Source organism: Poecilia formosa, unplaced genomic scaffold, assembly GCF_000485575.1.
Source record: "Poecilia formosa unplaced genomic scaffold, Poecilia_formosa-5.1.2 Scaffold209, whole genome shotgun sequence".
Lineage (NCBI taxonomy): Eukaryota > Metazoa > Chordata > Actinopteri > Cyprinodontiformes > Poeciliidae > Poecilia > Poecilia formosa.
In genome coordinates, this window is record NW_006800148.1 from 894,588 (window position 1) to 913,667 (window position 19,080).

The 19,080-nt window shown below is 39.8% G+C and overlaps 1 protein-coding gene across 1 annotated transcript; it reads right to left on the minus strand.

The window, feature by feature from the left end:
* Positions 1 to 3,563: 3,563 nt before the first annotated feature.
* Positions 3,564 to 18,008, minus strand: aars1 (alanyl-tRNA synthetase 1). The gene is made up of 20 exons (XM_007567537.2): positions 17,900 to 18,008; positions 15,631 to 15,788; positions 15,339 to 15,527; positions 15,041 to 15,186; positions 13,223 to 13,414; positions 12,825 to 12,969; positions 12,107 to 12,252; positions 11,359 to 11,467; positions 11,106 to 11,256; positions 10,062 to 10,186; positions 9,813 to 9,957; positions 9,528 to 9,706; positions 8,806 to 8,919; positions 8,525 to 8,731; positions 7,867 to 8,051; positions 6,780 to 6,888; positions 5,987 to 6,100; positions 5,712 to 5,918; positions 5,276 to 5,389; positions 3,564 to 4,294 (listed from the first exon to the last, which is right to left on the minus strand). Exons 2-20 carry the CDS (start codon positions 15,772 to 15,774, stop codon positions 4,115 to 4,117), a joined length of 2,901 nt encoding a protein of 966 aa, XP_007567599.1. The 5' UTR covers positions 15,775 to 15,788; positions 17,900 to 18,008; the 3' UTR covers positions 3,564 to 4,114.
* Between the last annotated feature and the right edge of the window lie 1,072 nt (positions 18,009 to 19,080).

The window sequence follows — 19,080 nt, forward strand, 5'->3', positions numbered from 1 at the left end:
ATCGCGGTCAGTACAAAACTCCTGATTCGGTCTTTGATTTTTCCTTCCAGGTTGCCAGACTTTTTTTTTTTAAAGTATTAAAATGTCCAGAATTTTAAAAAAGTTTGAAACATTCAGGCAAAAGAAAAAACGTCCAAACTCAAGGAATGAACCAGTGTCGTCTTTAACAGATAAGTTAGCATAAAAACAGTTTTAAATCGGATCTTTAGGCTCTTTGTTAGCAGGAGCATCTTCTGCTAAATCTAACCAAAATTTTCTAATTAATATGGAAACACAAACGAGCTGATTTCCAAAAGCTTTAACCATAGTTAACGCTTTGAAACAGACTGGAAATAGGTGAAAGAAGTTTAGCAAAGTCTGAAAAGTTAACAGCAGCATCAATTCTAGTTATGTCGCTCTTATTTTACTTGTTTATAAATAAAAGCACAATTATATTGCTTTAGCTTAGGTTAGCTTAGTTTTGCTCAACCCTCCTGTGCTGTGCCCCATGTCTAAATAGCGTAGCATTGGTTAGCTTGTTTTAGCCCAACTAATATTCACTAATAAGAGCTAATTTAAGCATACTCCACTATATTTTGGCTGAATTTAGATTAGTGTGTAGCCTATCTATGCTGTCTTTGCTAGCTTAGCTTGTTTTGCCCAATTATGTTTTATTAGTTAGTTTTAGCTTGGCCTACCTTTTGCCAAGCTACGCTTACACCAGCAAAGTGCTTAGCCAAGGTTTTCTAAATTTACCTTTGCTATAAGTTCACTGTATTATTGAATTGTGATTAGCTACAATGACTGAACTGAAACAGCAAAAAGCAGCTAAAACCTGCAAGAAAAACATTGAAAAACCTTCAAAAAGTCTGGAAAATTATTGATCAGAACTGATTTCGGAAGAATGAAAGGAAATCAAGGGTTGAATCAGGATTTTTAAAATGGACTCTAATGTGTTTGTTTTTTGACATGAGGCAGTATATTAAGATACTGCAACTCACATGGTCTGATTTCTATGACATGCACAAATAAAACCATTGTAGATAGAAAAAAAGAGTAAATCGCCACCCCAAAAAATTTGAATTTTTTTTTTATAAATCTCAAATGTTATTGCAAAAAACATAGAATTTTGAGCTTGAAAAGTCAAAACCTAAAATAATTTTAAAAACCTCAAATTTCTGTTTTAAGTAAAACATTTGCGTGAAAATGAAAAATTTTAGATTAATCTCAAATTTTGTAGAATTCTTTTCAGCTAAAAGTAAAATATTTTGACATTTAGAAATATTCTGACTTTTCAAAATTTCCAAGTTTTTTCTAATAAATTTCTGATTGCAAAATTTTAGCTTTCTCTTGCAAATTTTAAACGTTTGAAACTCTTAAAATTTCAGAGGTTTTTTCTTCTAGAAAATTCCTCAAATTAATCTCCAAATTTCACAGTTTTGTTTTGAAATTTTAATATTTTGGAGCTCACATTTTTTCCTGAAAATTTGACATTAGTGATAAAATTTGAGTTTTTCACTTTAAAACTTTCAACTTTTGGAGATCAGAAGTTTTGGCTTTTTTTCTAGAGAATTTCTGAGATTGGTGTCAAAATTTCAGTTTTTTTCTTTCAACTTTTTTTAATTTTGGAGCTCAGAAATTTTAAAATTTTTTCTAGAACTTTTCTGAGATTAATCTGAAAATTTGTGAGTTTTACTCCTTTTTTCCATCTATAACGGCCCTAACATGTCTGTTCATCAGCAGGGACTTTAGATTAAAATGGAAACATCTGAACTCTCATTCAGATGTTGGCTCTCATTCAGCTTCATAATGAAAGTGTTAATTATTCATGACCTCCATGCAGACTTTGAACAACAGGACTCGTTTCTCTGCTAAGGAACCATCTTCAGCTCCTCATCAGCTGCAGCCCAGGATGTGATCAGAGGGGGGAGGAGAGCAGCAGGGTCCCTTCAGTCCAGATCAGGTTCCTCCCTCCCACCGACAGAACATGACACAGATCTGATTCTTCCACGCAGACGACCCAAAGTAGGTCTTCCCTCCTGCTGTCTGTGTCGACCCACATTTCTCCCTGCAGAAGAGATTCTTCTGGCTGCACAGAACCACAGCGGTGACTAAAAGCTGTGCCACTTCCTGCAGTTTGGGCCGACTTTATTTAAACTTGAACTGGACTGATTTGTTTTTGAAAATCCTCTTTGTCCTCGGCGTCAGTGAAACTTGGTACTGATATGTTCAGGGTTATTTTTACTCTGCTTCGTCTGGCACATTACGTTCCGAAGGGGATGTCACGGATCGCCTCGGAGTCGGAAATTTCCATTTTCCTGACCTGAAAAAAAATCCCACTGAGGTCATTAATATTCATACTAAGACTGGATAAGAAGAGCGGCGTGGAAGAACCTGCTCAGTCAGAGCAACGATGAGATTTAAAAAAAAATTAATTTGTCAAAATATCAAACTGACTGTATTGGGGCTATTTTAGAAATATATAAAAAGTAAATTTCTGCCAAAATTCAGAAATTTTCAGGTTAATCTCAGACATTTCCTTGAAAAAAAGAGAAACAAGGACATTTGAAATTGAAAAGTCAAAAAACTTGCTGAAAAATTTGACATTTTCAGATTTTTCTTTTTTTCTTTTAGAATTTTTTTTCTGGGTTTCAAAACTCAAAAATTTGAAAAAAAACAAAAAACTAATGTAATTAATGAAAAGTGAATAAAAAACATAAAATGAGATTTTTCTTTACATATTTTGCAGCATCAGCCGACAGAAGCAAATGTTTGGGAATCTTTGGTAAAAACGACTGGAAACGTTTCAGTAGCTGCAGTAAAAGTCAGTTTTTATTGCAGAGCGGTTTTATTCTGTTGACCGTAGAAACCAGGCCCGGTCCGATCCTTTCACATGTTGGAAGCATCAGCACTCATGTATTAACCACTGGAACATCTGTAACCCGTGACTCCGTTTTGTTTTTTCTGCTGTTGTGAAAATAAAAACTACATGAAACAAACGAAGCGTCTGGGAATTAATATTTTAGATTATAAAATATTAAAACCAAAAATGTATGCCCGATATCTAAACAAAGAGCAGGTTTTAAGTTTAAAATGAGGAAAAACAAAGAATGGAGGACAAAGGAAGGAAGTAGGACACAAAAAAGACAATGGATGGGCACAACAAAGAGTGAAAGAAGGAAGGACACAAGGAAGAAAGGAAAAGAAGGAAGGAGAAAAAGAGAAATAGTATAAGGAAGGAAAGAATTAAAGGACACAAGGAAGGAATTAAAACAAGGAAGGAAGGACACAAGGGAAGAAAAAGATAATGAAGGAAGGACAAAGGAAGTAGGAGACAAGGAAGAAATTAAAAGAATTGAAGAAAACAAGGGAGGAAAAAGGACAGAAGGAAATAAGGACCTAATGAAGTGATGAAGGAAGCGAGTCGCCATCATTTGATGTTGGTTTAATAACATCGATCTGCATCAGGAGAGGCCGGCGGCTCATTAACTGCCGTCCATCTTATTAAAGTTCAAACGGTTTCTGGTTTTGCTCGCCGACCTTCACATCAACGGATCTGAAATGAATCGCACAGGAAGCGGACGCTTTCGCCAGGCAGATTTATTCCATCATTATCGACACGAAGCAGCAGCGATGATTAGAAACTAAATGTCAGTGGGGAGTTTACACAGACATCATTTTACACAGACATCAGTAATCATTTTACAGCAAAATCATAAAAAATTATGTTTTTTTTTTAAATGTTAAACCAGTTTCTACCTGGTTTGGATCAGATTAAGCTTCAGAAGATACACAGAATAAACCCAGATGGTGTAAAGACTCAAAAGGAGGAAGTATTAGAACGGGCGGATTATCAGGAGCTGAAGTAATTTTACTTATTTTTCCTCAGCCGCATGGAGCTAGCAAGATGCTAACGCTAGCATTTCTTTTCCCTTCTCACTTAAACATGCAATTAAGTAGCGAACGCATCCCCTTCCAGGTAAAAGTGCATGAGAAGACGCTTCAATATTCAAGCTCCATCCAGACTCAATAAATACGAGTGGCTCATTTTCTGCTGGTCATCTGGTGGTTTAGTTTTCTGTCTGACCTACACGGGGAAGAAAAAACGAGGAAAACAGAGATGGAGTATTTCCCTTCAGTTTTCTCCCAGTTTGAGTCGAGCAAACTCGTTAGCCATCTGTAGCGCCTCCTGCAGGCACTGCGTGTTTCTGCCCGTCGCCTGTGCTGACATGTCTTTACCGCCGCCTTTTCCGTCCAGCAGAGGGCACAATTCCTGAACCCACTGGCTGGCCTTCAGGCCGCGGTTTGCCACGTCCTGCAGAAGAAGAGGAAGGGATTCAGTGGGAGAACTGTTCAAAAACAGAATCAAAACATTCCTGAAATGTGTCTGCGATCAGCATTTCTAAAGCAGCTTTCATGTTTCCATGAAAACTGTTAGCATAGGGGCATGGACATGCTAAGGTAACGTTAGCAAAACAAGCACAGATAGGCTAAACTAAGCTAATATAAACAAAAACAACTAAGCTAATTATATATCAAAGGTTAAGATAGCAAGCTAAGCTACCTAGGCTAAATGAAGCCAAGGTGGGAAAAAAAATCAAACCGTAATCAAAATGTAATTAAGATTGACAAAGCTAACGCTGATTAACCTGAGACAAGATATAGAAAACTAAGATAAGTCAAGCAAAACTTTTTAACCAATGGTGGATTTAGCAAAGCTAGGCTACACCACATTTAGCTACATTAAATTAAGCTAGGCTAACTAATGGTAAGCAAAAGTAATAGAAATTTAGCTAGACTAAAAAAATCAGCTAATAAACCAAATTAAGCAGCTTTACTAAGGCTACAATAAGCTACGCTAAACTATAAGTTAAAGAGGCTAAGATAATTTTAGCAAAGCTAAACTAAATTAAATAAACTATGAGGCAAATTAAGGCAAGATTAAAGATTACAAAGATAACATAATGTAGCTTTACATTAAAGGTAATTAGCATGAATCAACATCAACTAAGAACCTACCCTACCCTAACCTAGACTGTACCTGGGTGAGTTTAGGGAGGTAAACTAAACTAAGATAAACTAAATTAATCTAAACTAAATTTAGATTTGGTAGGAAAATAGATAAAGGCAATTTTACCAACTCTTTGCAAAACTAAAAATTGTTGGTCTATATGTCAAACTTTTATCTTTGGCATCATTCAATCCTGTTTATCTGATGCCAAATAGCATAAAATCCAGTTTTAAGTGAGTAATTAAGTTATTTATAAGGGATGATTGGTATGGATGAGTGTCGTACCTGAGGAACCTGACACAGACAGGTGATTTTACCAGCATCAGGGTCAACAGTGAACAACATGGCGGCAGTCTGCGGCGACTGGCTCTTCAGCAGCTTCAGCGACTCGTTTAGAGCCTGAAACAAAAAATAAGACGTTGGATGTTATTCTTCACATCTTCAATTTTTTCAATGAAAACTTTTCCTGACCTTGTTTTCTAGTTGACAATTAGTAGTAAAGCATTGCGTCTGTTTTTCTGTCATATATTTAAGATTTACGTTTTGAACTTAACAGCTAAAACCGATGCTAGTCAGTTAGCGAGCAACTTTTTGCCCTCCAGCAGGGCGACGCGTCTACACAGCGATCAGGCAGTTCTCGAACCTTAGAAACACCAAATTGAACTTCATGTAATTTTAAGTATTTTATGAACCCTGTGCGTGATAAAATCCAGCCTCTTACCTTTGCTGAGGCTCCGGTTTCCATCTCCATGATGAGCAACGGCTGGTTGGGGTTGTTCTCGATCTCCTCCTTCGTCTTCTCCAGGACTCTCTTCTGGATGTCGGCCTTGTAGCTGCGGTCCAGGTCGTCCATGGTCTTCTTCAGAGCCTTCAGCGTCTCCCTCATCTCGTCCTTCTGCCACTGAGAGATCAGGGCCGTGCCTATGGACTGCAGGCGACACCGAAACATTAAAACGGAAACAAAGAGCGGCTCTGAAGCGCCGAGACGCCGCCCACCTCGGTCATGTCGGCGATTTCTTTCTGCACGTCTTTGTTCGGGGACGTCTGCTGCTTCACTTTGTCTCCCAGAGCGGACAGGGACAGACGCAGGGCGTCGGCTTTCCGATGGGCCTGCAGGAAAACGAGGAGGGAAGGAGTCAAAGGAGGAGAAAAAAACAAGAAGAAAAAAGCAAAATCCACTGAGGAAGATCAAAGATAAAATGTCTTCAGGGTCGGTGGAGACTTGAAAAAACTTTTCCTTTCAACTCCAAATTCAACGTCATTAAAGTTTCACCAGCAAAACTTGAAAATTAGAAAATTCCTTCCTTTGTGTTCAATTCAGTAAAAATTTGCCAATCAGTAACCAAAATAAGAATAAAATTATATATCAGTTGGATTCAAATATAAATTTTAAATTGACTTCATTGCAGGATCTGTAATTAATTCATCACTTTTTTAACTGAAAAATATATAAAAATTGACAAAATAAGCAACATTTTCAATTCAAAACACTTTGCTGGTAAATTATCGCCAAAAAAAGGACAAAAATCAATTAAGATTTGGGTAAAAATAGAATAAATAAAATTACCAAATATTTTTTCCTAAATGATTATTAAAGTTTAAATAAATTAAATTTTTGTACTAAAAATATTTTGGGAGAAAAAGTAAAAAGAATCACTAACTCTTTTTTCCTAAAAGATAATTTAGGTAAAGAAAATAAAGGAAGGTGGCGACATAATAAGTGCTTTATTCTGGGAGACGGCAGCGATTTGTTTTTATATTTGTAATTTGCATCATGTGCGTCTCCGACCTTCTGGGCTTCAGCTCCCGTCACGGCGACGATGCGGCGGATGCCCTTAGCGATGGCCTCCTCTGAAACGATGACGAAGGGCGCAGCGTGACCCGAGTTCTGCAGATGGCTGCGGATAGCGGAGACAGCGGCGCATTACTGACTGAGAAAGAGAAAGAGAGCAGGAAGCAGCAAGAAGACGGAGGACGAGGAGGAGGAGGAGGAGAGGCGGCAGATTCAGAGCGACAGCAGGAGGCGTCAGGCGGCTCCGCAGCAGGAATCTGGTACTTTAATAACAGAAACACAGCAGCAATCAGCAGCTTTTAGACAAACTGGACATGCTGTGGGGGCCGCCACCAGGGGGCGCTGTGGGGGCCACCAGGGGGCACCGTGGAGGCCGCCACCAGGGGGGGCTGTGGGGGCCTCAGAAAGTTGGAGAAGCTAAAAAAGCATCTTTAATTCTTCATCTTATTTACTTTCCGTCTTTCCTTTTCCACTTGTACCCAAAATACTCCAAAATTGTATTTTTAGAGTTTATTTACTTTTAAACCCTTAATTTCTTGCTTCATTGCTGTTGTTTCTGCTGGAAGTGTTGAAGTTTTCAAATATTGACACTAAAGAGAATTAAATGTTGCTGTAGCTCATTGAGCTGAAGAGCTGCTGTAGACGGCGACGGCTGTGGGAAGGAAAGATCTGGTTTTCTGTAATTTGCAGGTTGAAATGTGTGAATCTTGAGCATTTTTGACATTCAAATTTATCACCATGAAATGGAACAACAGCACCACCTGCTGCAAGGAGGAGGTAAAGCTCGTTTCCTTCCACTTATAAAAACAAAACTATTTCCATCCTTCATTCATTTTCTTGTGGAAAAACTTTATTCCTGATTTATTGTGGAAAAATCGTCAGAAACTTTTGTTAAATCAAAATGAGAGATTTAAACTGAGAACTTATTTTTAACTGGTCATTTTTGTTTTGTACTAATGTGTTTATTGTTGAAGCCCCTTCCATATGTTTCCATATTTCTCTGTATTTGCAAACAGAGATATTTTTAATAAAATGTTTAAAAAGTGTTGTAAATTGTGAATTATTGATCATGCTCTCCACTCACGTTCCGCCGCAGAACTCGATGGAGGTGAGGCACCCGGCGGGACTGTTGGGGTCGTCCAGCAGCTCCTGGACCGGGGTGCCGATGGAGACGACTCGGACCGGGTCGGGGTAGGTCTCGTCGAACACGGCGCGCAGACCCTGGATGGCCTTGGCCTGAGCCAGCGGGGCCTCCATGGCGTACACCGGCTGCAGAAGCAAAATTGTTTTTTTATAGTTTTAACATTTTTGGTTTGAACAAACTTTTGGCCCCAATTTAGTTCCATAGCATGTGGTTTATAAACTTTTGTCAGCGTAGCCCAACTTCAGTTTGTCAGTTTCTGGCCAACCTAAACTTAAACTGACCAGATTAACTTTCTCTAAAATTAATTTTAAACCAACCTAACTTAGTTAGGACAACACATCCAGTTTGCTTATCATATTTTATCTGTGTTTTTCTTATGTTTTGTCTAATTTATCCAACCTCAGCTAACTATTATAGTCATGGATAAATCAAATTAAATAAATCGGATAAATTGGTATGTTCTGCTCCCTGTTAAAGAGTAATTAATAAATGAGTTTACGATTATTTCAGTAATCGATTCATCATGACTGATCCCTGGTTTAGTTTAGATTTCAAAGAGAAACAATTAAGATTACAAAAATCGAATCTTTTCACCAACCTTTGCATCTTTTATCATGGCACAAGCGATCTCCTCGGTCCGGCGGATCTCTCCGGTGCTCAGAGCTCCTTTGGCTGTGAAGTCGAAGCGCAGGCGATCCGGAGCGACCAGCGAGCCCCTCTGGTCCGCCTCGCCCAAAACGCCGCGCAGGGCGAAGTTTAAGATGTGCGTGGCCGTGTGGTTGCTCATGATCGGCCGCCTGCGGGCCTGGAAACACGAATGTTTGTCGTTTTTAGCTGCAGAGACGGAGAAGTCAGAAAGAAAGAGAAAAGATTTTCCACCTCGTCGATATGCAGCGTGACCCGGTCTCCGACTTTCAGGGTTCCGTAGACGGTTCCGATGTGGAGAACGTAACCGCCCCGGACCTGCGTGTTCTTCACGGTGAACTCCATCCGCTGCAGAGAAACAAACACAACAAACCTTAGGTCAGAACCAGAACCAGCAGAGAACGGAAAATAACGATCACTGCTTCGACCAGGTTTCATTCTGACTGACGGGTCAAAGGTCAGAATCTGACTTTTTTCTGACAAATAAAACTTCTGCATGTAAAAAAATTTATTCAAAAACTTTCAACTAAAAAAAGTTTAGAGCTGAAAAAGTTACACGACCCCCTGAAAAAAAGACAGCCTCTAGTTTTCAGTAAATTCCTCCTCCAGAAAAAGGTTTTTTAAAGAACCATCATTTAATTTCTGCCATTTCGAATCTTTAAAATAAAATAAAAAATAAAGGAAAGCTTGTTTTCAAAAAGAGAATCCGTAGTTTTATCATTTTTTATTGCGATAAATTATGGAACAATTTATTGTCCAGTTCAGCCCCAATACTCCACCATACAACTCAAACAAAAAACACTTTTTGAAAATATTTATTTTTTAATTTCTTTTATAGAAAAGAAAGTGAAGAAATTTATTAGACTGGTATTTAAAAAACCCTGAAATTTAATTTTAAGCCAAATATTCCAGCATAATGAACGGTGCATGCTTAACTCTGCGTTTGTGGCACCTACATCCTCAGAGCTGTCGTCCTCCCGCAGCATGTACCCCTCGTCGAACGTCTGGCCGCCCTGCTCCGCGTAGAAGGACGTCTGGTCCAGCAGCACGCCGCACTCCTGGCCTGTGGTCACTTCCTGGCAGAAGGCGCGGTCCCGCCGCAGAGCCAGCACCGTGGCGGATGTCGGCTGAAACTCTTAAGACGACAGAAACCATCAGCATCTGTGAGCGCAGCCGGAGCGCGCAGCCGGAGCGCGCAGCCGGAGCGCGCAGCCGGAGCGCGCAGCAGGAGCGTCACCAACCGTAGGTCCCGTTCTCCTCTGAGGCGTATCTGTATTTGGGAGAGTCGTCTGTGGCCGGAACCTGCTGGTTCCTCAGCTCCTCGATGGCGTAGATGTCCAGCATGATGTGGTCCTCGCCTCCGGCTCCTTTGCCCTGAGACTTCAGCTGAGAAACACGGCAAGTTACAGGTTCAGTACAGGAACTGATTTTAGCCATGAATTGATATTGCGTGTAAGTTGATTGTTTTTTTATTTCTGTTTTCTCCTCACCTGTGCAGCTTTTTTCTCCTCCTCGAATGCGGCCAGGTTCACCTCCATGCCCTTCTCCTCGGCGATGAGCGAGGTCAGGTCCAGGGGGAAGCCGTACGTGTCGTACAGCAGCCATGCTGTGTCACCTGGGGAAACGTGGCGGCCGGTTAAAGCATCAGGAGACGAGCACACCTGAAGCTACGTTCAACCACAGGACTGCTGTATCATTACCTGGATTATGGAAAGACTTATGAATGTTTGCATCTTGTTATCGATGCTGCAACCTTTTATCAAAGTGACTGGAACAATCAGTAAGAGACGAGAGTTGAGGTTCGGCCCGTTCCAGCAGCACTGGGTTTAAACTGTAGCCGGCCGATGCGGCTGTAAAATAAAATCTCCCTTTTTTTTTTCAAACCAGATCTGATTTTAATCTAATTTTTTTCCTCGCTCTTTAAATAAACAGAAAATATTTCAAAAAGTGGCTTTTATTTCAATCATCCCTTCTGAGAGTTGCACAACAAACCAACAGGGCCAGGCTGCCAGAATGTTTAATTACAAGAATATGATCATAATATTCACAGAAAAAGACAAAATTATAAAAAATTATGAGAAAAAAAGGTTATTTTAATAAGAAAAAAGCTTGGATAACTGAGTTTCTTTGTGTTGGTTTTCTCATAAAATTCTCCCAATTCTGCACTTCATACTTGTATTAGTTTGACCTTATTCCTGTGTTACTAAGACTGTATTCTTGTAATATTATGACTTCATTCTTATTATGAAAAAAGTCTTAGAATAACATCTTGTCACAAAGTTGACCTGAATTCAAAGTCCAAATAAATAGAAACAAGATGGCGGCTCTGGGTGTGGTGACATCACTCCGAACCACTCAGAGTGAATTAGTGAAAAAAAAAAACATTTCTCAAATACTAAATCTTCAAAAACAAAATCTTTGATTAATCGATAAAATCCTCCAGATGTTTAGAAATTCCCAGGTAAAAAACAAGGAGAAGCAGGACAGCAAAGTCCAGGTTTTCACTAAATTCCTGCATCTAAGCTCAAACTCACCCGGGATCGTCTTGCAGTCTCCCAGGCTCATGATCTTTCTGTCCAGGATGCGGCGCCCTCTGCTGAGCGTTTTGAGGAACTGCGTCTCCTCCTCGTTTATGACGTCCTTCACCATTTCTGGGTCTTTCCTCAACTCAGGGAAAGCGTCGCCCTGCAGATTTAGAGCAAATTTATCATAAATTATCACAAAGTAGAAAAAAAAAACAACTGAAAGAAAGATAGATCGGCACATGATAAGAGATGAAACTCTCACCAGAGAGTCGACCACCACATCCACCAGAGAGGCGAAGAATCCCCTCTGAGCGCCGAGCTTCTCATGGGAATAACGAACCGCACGACGCAGGATCCTCCTCAACACGTAGCTGGACAGAAACCCACAGAGACGAAGGTTAAAACACTACAAACTATTATTGATTCCCAAAGACAATCTAGGTCACCAACTGAGTGGAAACAGACTAGAATTAAAACAATTTTATTTTTATATTTAGCTGTTCTAATTGCACTTTTTGAACCTTTTAAAAGAAGGTTTGTTGCAGTTTATTGCTACTTTTGACCAAAGTAATGACCCTATTGCTGTTATTCTCCTAGCTGCTCTGACTGAACAAATGAAAGTTGTTTTTACATGTTTGACCATCGGTGTGTTTAAATGAGCAGCACTGGTGTAAAGTTATCAAATACATTTGTAATTCAGTACATTTATGTCTCTGTTGAATAAAAAGACACGTTTTAAGTCAATTCAATGATGTTTTCTGTATCGGATCTTTATCGGCCGATACTGAGCGTCGGATATCGGTATCAGGTTTGAAAACCAGTGGATCGGTGCATCTCTAGATGGAACATGGTGAAAGTTTTTAAGGTATATAGATTATAGATAATTCTGTAAATTAATCAGTTTTTTTCTGTTTGGTCTTTGTGTGTAATCACTGGTCTCTGTTAAAGTTCTGATTTGAACTGCATACACCTAAAAAGAGTTAAATTTTTAAAAAATGGCTCCCACTCACCCTCTGCCCGTGTTGTCGGGTCGCCCGCCGTCCGACAGAGAGATGGTGATGGTGCGGGCGTGGTCGGCGAGGACGCGGTACGCCATGTCGATGCCGTCGACGTCATCAGCGCCAACTTTACCGGTGTAAGGTCGAGCCCCCGTACCCTGAGGACGAAATCATTTCCACTTCATTCTGCAGAACAATCTGCTGCCAAAAATAAATTCAGGGACAACATGTTGCCCTACAAATTACTGAGGTGAACGACAATATTTAGCTTCAGGCATTTTCAAGTAATAAAGTGATAGTGGCATAATAATAATGCATGTTTACTCTGAAAATGTAATCAACTTTAGTTGTGTAAAAAAAACAAAAAACTCCACACTGGAACTAGAAGATGTTTTTAATAAAGAAGAAAATAAAAGAACCATAATTCCTTCATTCCTGCTTTGGTTGTGTTTGTTTTTATTTAGAATTTATTTATTGTTCTATTATTTTATGTATGTAAACAAAATTGCTCTTCAAATTAATAATGGAAATTACATTTTAGTTTATAGAGCCATTAACTGATAAACTGGTTACTGCAGCAGGTTTAGCTCTTTTCTTTCTGGTATTTTGTATCTTTTAAAACCTAAAATAATTTTTTCACATCCTGTTTGTTGTGACTAAAGTCCTCTGATGTTTGTTAAAGTTGCAGTTTATGTCTTCGTTTAGGAATAATCCAGGTGTTTTCTGGTACCTTCTGGATGGCCTGAAAGTACGGGACGAAGAGGTCGGTGTCGTAGTTGGACATTTTGTTCTGGAGGACGGAGACGAGGCGCTCCAGTCCCATCCCTGTGTCGATGCTCTTCTTAGGTAGAGGCTTCAGCTCCGTCTCCGACTCTCTGCAAACAGAAATGATTTCAGTGATTCTAGCAGAAAACAAGAAAAGTTTAGTCTGACTAACCTTCAGACAACGAGAAAAAAACGTGTCTGTCTTTTTATTTATGTTTCTATCAAACATTAGATTGCAGTTTGAATATCAACAACTTTCAAGGACTTCAGAAAGAAATCCAGGACTTTCCAAACCTTTAAAACACCAAACTGAAGCATTTTCAATCATTTCTGGCACGAACCCAGCTGCTTGGTGTGGCTGACCTGTTGAACTGGATGAACACCAGGTTCCAGATCTCCAGCACGTTGGGGTCGTCCATGTTCACCAGGTGAGACGCGTCCCTGCCTCCGATCCGGTCGTAATGGATCTCACTGCAGGGGCCGCAGGGGCCGGTGTCTCCCATCTCCCAGAAGTTATCCTTCATGCTTCCCGGCAGGATGCGCTCCTCGGCCACACTGCAGCAACAAAATGGATTTTATCACTAAGGTGAAGCTTAAGGAGTGTGTTTACATTTCTGAACAGAACCGCATAAAGTGCTTTTGGAATCCCACAGCGGACTCTGTTTGGACCGTTTCTCCTCCCTGTTCTGGGATGGTCCCGCCATCTTTATTTCGGTATCAACTGGTTCCACTTAAAATGCAACTAATCAACTTTTTGTTGCTGATAAACTGCCAAATAGGTTTTTTAGGGTTCCATCTTTATATTTCAGTGTGAATTTTGACATTTCCATGTAAATTTCTTTAGAGGTAGGCTTGTCGTGATAAACGATAAACCAATTAATCACACGATAAATTAAACCTATCGACCTCATTTTAATTATCGGCCTTATCGTCTCTTCCTATCTTTTTTTCTTTCTGTTGATGACACTGAATGAAAAAGGCTCAGCTCCGATGCTCTTCCTCAGTGTAATGTCCAGCACACACTACATGAGTTGTTGGCGGACTGTCAGCCCATTTTCAAAACCTGACAGAAATCCTAGGTATAACGGTCCGATCGGGTTTGATCGTGCCGTGTGGTGTCCAGCAACATGGGCACAAAATAATGGCTACAAGTCCAGTTAACTAATTTTAAAACCAGGCATTAATCAATGCTTTACTAGAATCTACCTGTATTGCATGTGGATAGAGTCAGCGTAAAGTCCTGACTGAATGAAAATCATTATAACCTATTTATGTCACGTTAACGAAGAACAGCTGAAAACCTACCGGGTTTATTAACTGCGGTAGCAATTTGGCTCCAACTCCTCCCCTTGTCATTTCTACATTCTTTGCATGAAACGTTGAATAAATATTAATGTTGTTTCCACATATCATCTCCGATGTCCGCTGGACTTCGGGTTGCGCCGTGTCAGCTGTTTGGGATTCCCCTCCGTTATTTCCCCTCAGAAAGCAGGAGGAGAATCCTCGCTTTCTGATTGGCTACCTGTCACATTCAACAGGCTGCGTTAAGCTCCCAGTCGGGGAAAAACCCCTGATTTAGATCGGAGCGGCCACGACGATCTACCGTAACCCACCATACACTGCAGGATGATCGGTTACGAAATCACCAGCGACAATCTTAGATCGGCCAACGATCTAAGATTATCATAAGGGGAAAATAGGGGCAAAAAAATGGTGTAGTGTGAACTACTGCATTAGGTAGTCGGATGTGCCCATCTTCTCCATTTAAATGTAGTGATTACTGAAGGGCAATACAGACTTCATAATCTGCACTCTTTTGGTTGAATGCAGTATTTATTTCCACTTTGGCTTTATGTTGTTTAGTTTTTATTCAAGTACGTTTTTTGTTAATGGGGACTAAGAATCCTTTTTGTTTTTGGTTGTTTTGTTTATTTAGTTCATCAGTTCCAGTGTTATGTGTTCTTTTGAAAATAAAGTGCATTTATCTATGACAGAAAGTCACATGCATTATTAGTCATTTCCATTAAATCAGTGTCAAAAGGTCTTGAAACAATATTATCGTTTATCACAATAATTTTTTAGACAATTAATCGTCCAGCAAAATTTGTTATCGTGACAGGCCTAGTTAGAGGTGAAAGCCTCGCAACTAAAATATCACAGCAAGTTAAAAATCAGACTCACCCCAGATCAATCCAGATCTGTTTGCACTCCAGGTCGGGCTCCAGGCCTGCATCGGCGTTTCCCCCGAAGTAGGTGACGTACAGCCGATCGATGGGAATCCCAAACTCCTCAGTCAGCAGCTCCAGAGCCATTTTACAGGCCAGTTGCTGAGGGCAGAAAAAGAAAATCGTCAATTCAATCCAATTATGTTTTCTGTATTGGATCAGCCGATACTGAACCTGAGATATCGGTATCAGATTTGAAAACAGTTGATCTTCAGTTCGTCTCATTTCTGACAGACTAAACAATGAGTCCGTACCTTAAAGTAGTCCCCGAAGGACCAGGACCCCAGCATCTCAAAGAAGGTGTGGTGGTAGACATCTTTCCCAACGTCGTCCAGGTCGTTGTGTTTTCCTCCGGCACGGATGCATTTCTGAGTGTTGGCCGCGCGCCGCAGCTTGGCCATGGGATGAGACGGGTCGATGGTGTTCAGGAAGATCGGCTTGAACTAACAGGAAGAATAAACAACAAAATAAAACACCTCTGAACTCTGATCTCCTTTCAGTTTAATAATAATCTGAAGAAAACGTTGGAAACCTCCCAGCTTCTACCTGGTTCATGCCGGCATTGGCGAACAGCAGCGTGGGATCGTCCAGAGGAATGGTGGACGAGGAATGAACGTACTGGTGCTCATAGCGGATGAAAAAGTCAATAAACTTTTGCCGAATTTGAGCTGCAGTCAAAGACGAATCCATTCTGAATCAGCTTTCTGAAGAACAAAAACAAGGAAGGTAACAAGGTAAATGGTCTATACAAAACATGTTCATTACATTTTTTGCAAAATGATTCTTAGATAATAAGCTTTCATTCTTCTCACTTCTGCCTGCTTTGAGCTCCTTTCAAAGCAGTTATGGCCTTTTCAGAGGTTATTTGCCAAGCAATCAGGAGGAGAATGGAGCAGAAAAAATAAGGCTGCACCAGTCTTCTGCTTTCCCTCGTTTTTCTTCTTGTAGGATTTCAGTTTATGCTTTTCTCAGACACAATCATTCTCCTCATGATGCTGAGGAAGCTCTGCAGTGGTGGCCACATGGTTCTGCAGAGCTTCCTGGACACTATTGCACATCCTGAAGCTTTCTGCAGCTGAGCCATCAGCTGCTCCTTTAGCTGCAACATTCTCGGCTGCAGCTTCCTGCATCTGGTGCAAAGTGATTTTCTAACACAAGAAGACAATAATCCCAACACATTCTCTTGTCCTTCATAGCTGATTAGATTTCCTTAAACTGTTTCACAGCTTCACCTGTGCGGACAGGATGTTAGCTCATGAGTTTGGGATAAAATACTGATGAGAATGCAGTTGTTCTTTGCTGCAGAGCCGTTTTACTGCTAAACAGACCAAACATAAAGGGATGTTAGGGGATAAAGAGAGAAACCTGGCACTTTAACTACTACTTCCCTCTACTACGGTTAATTTTTAAGGTGTGACTCTCGACCTTCAGTCTCATCTTTTGCCTTTTGGCGTCGACAGTTCAGTAATCCTGACAGACAGCCGAGTTTTAATAATGCAATTAGCTGCACCCTTCATTCAGCAGCACACAAACCACACCTTTAAATTCACTACCTTTTCACACAGCAAAGTTGTGAGTTAATAAGTATTTAATAAGAGGTTTTTGCAAAATGTATCAGAAACTTAAGTAAAAACAAGATGATTTATTGATTTTGTCCTATTTTTACCCAGCAAGACAAAAAAATAATAATTCATATATCAAATGTTTTGGCTTTTTCCACAGTGAATAAAAAGAATTGTGGCTTCAGCATAAATCACGCTGTGTGGAGTTAAAAAGGTGCAGAGATGAATCCTCCAGGGGAAAATCTGTGGATAACCAGGAACCCTCACAGCAGGTCTCATCTGCTCTGCAGGGCCCAAACGGGCCGGATGGAAAACAGCCTGCTGTCCCTGTCCTGACTACAGGGTCTGTTTATGATGGGATGGAAATATCAACCCCCTGTGGTTTACTGCAGGATGTAACTTGACGGAGCACATCGGGGATTTGACCTGCTAATAAATATAAATGCTATGCTATTGGTGTCGATACTGTGTTAGCTATTGGGAATAATCACTCAATCAGACAAATAGTGTCTCAATTATCAACAAGGCTAAATACTTCTGATGATATAATGCATTACATTTATTATACTGTTCATTGGTTTTATAGACGTTTATTCCAGCACCTCTTTGTACTCCAAAAACATGTTGTGAGTTTTACATAAAGAAGGATTTTATGATCATACCAAGCTGTAAATGGCAGCAGTCATACGGATGGGAATGTTGGGAATAAGTACGTTTTTCTTCATCCCACTAATTTCCAAATTATATAAATAAATTTGGTCCTTTCTGTATATTAGTACATTTGTTTTTGTCTTATGAAGTGTAAAGAAATCACCTAAAATTGTACAGTCTCTAATATCTTTCTGGCTTTGAATAAACAAACACATGCTACAGAGCAGCTGGAGGTAATAAATGGGGGTGATTGGTTTATTAAAACTGCTTTTTAAGCTTGTTTGTGATATTTTCAAGACAATAAAGTGTTTTAATTCTCCGGACAGAAATAGAAACTAACAATAGAACCGATAAACTGTATTTATACAACATGAGTAGAAAAAATGACACTAAACTGGTTTAACCGTTTGTTTTTTCACTCTTAGTCGAAGAGAAACAAGCTGACATGACGTTAGCAAGCTAACATGTTAGTTAGCCTCGAAGGGCTAAATCTATTTTTCCAGGCTAAATTCAATAACTCGAAGCACATGTATCACAGGTAAGCTGCCCAGACAAACTGGTTATTGCCGTGTATTTACACAGAGGTTCATGATAATACTCACAGAAGTCGCTGTTATCACAGAATGAATCGGTTTCTACTCCCAGAATCACCGCCTTGATCCACGCTGCTCGGCCAAAAGGGAAGCCTGAATCCAACGAATACGCCCATGAGGGCCGCTGATTGGTCTGAGGGCAGCGCTACGTCAGCGGTACACGATTCCCATTGGACAATGCCGCTATCAGTTTTAGCCCATCCCGCCACATCAGTGGTATAAACTTCAGCGGCTCGGCTGATGCAATGGAGGAGACGCAGGTGTCAACGTCGACATCTTCTTACTCCTGAATCAGCTTTGATTTATTTATTTATAGCTTACTTTATTTTTTTTAAATACAATTTTATAACTCATAATTTTGATTTAATTATTTTATTTACATGTGTATTATATTTTCTTTTTGAATTAATAATTTTTTTAAAAATTTAATAATTCCTTATTATTTTAATCAAGTTGATTGGGTTTAAAAATATATATATTTTTTTCCTTATTCAATCAATCAATCAATCAAATTTTATTTGTACAGCACATTTCAGCAGCAAGACATTTCAAAATGCTTTACATAATTAAAATAAAAACAGCATGTGAGAAAGAGATTAAAAAAAAACATCATTAAAACGTAAACAGTGAGAAAGAGAAATAAAAAGCTGTAGAAATTTAGTTGAGAACTGGGACTCCAACCCATTAGACTTTAGTCAAAACGCCGTTTGACAAGGACTCTAACCTCTCGGACTTTAGTCAAAACGCCGTTTGACAAGGACTCTAACCTCTCGGACTTTAGTCAAAACGCCGTTTGACAAGGACTCTAACCTTTCAGAAACAGTGAGAAAGAGAAATAAAGAGAAATTAATAAATAGATAAAAAGAAAAGATAAAAACATTAAAAACATTGAAGACATCAAAACCCACACTCTAATCCACAGGTGTCAAACTCCAGTCCTCGAGGGCCGGTGTCCTGCAACTTTTAGATGTGCCTCTGCTGCACCACACCTGAATAGAATAATTAGGTCATTAGCAGGACTCTGGTGAACTTACCTACACAAGGAGGAGGTAATTAAGCCATTTCATTCCAGTGTTTTGTACCTGTGGTACATCTAAAAACTGCAGGACACCGGCCCTCGAGGACTGGAGTTTGACACCCCTGCCTTAAGTCATTAAAGTCCATCAAAAATCTGGTCTGCTGGGTCCATG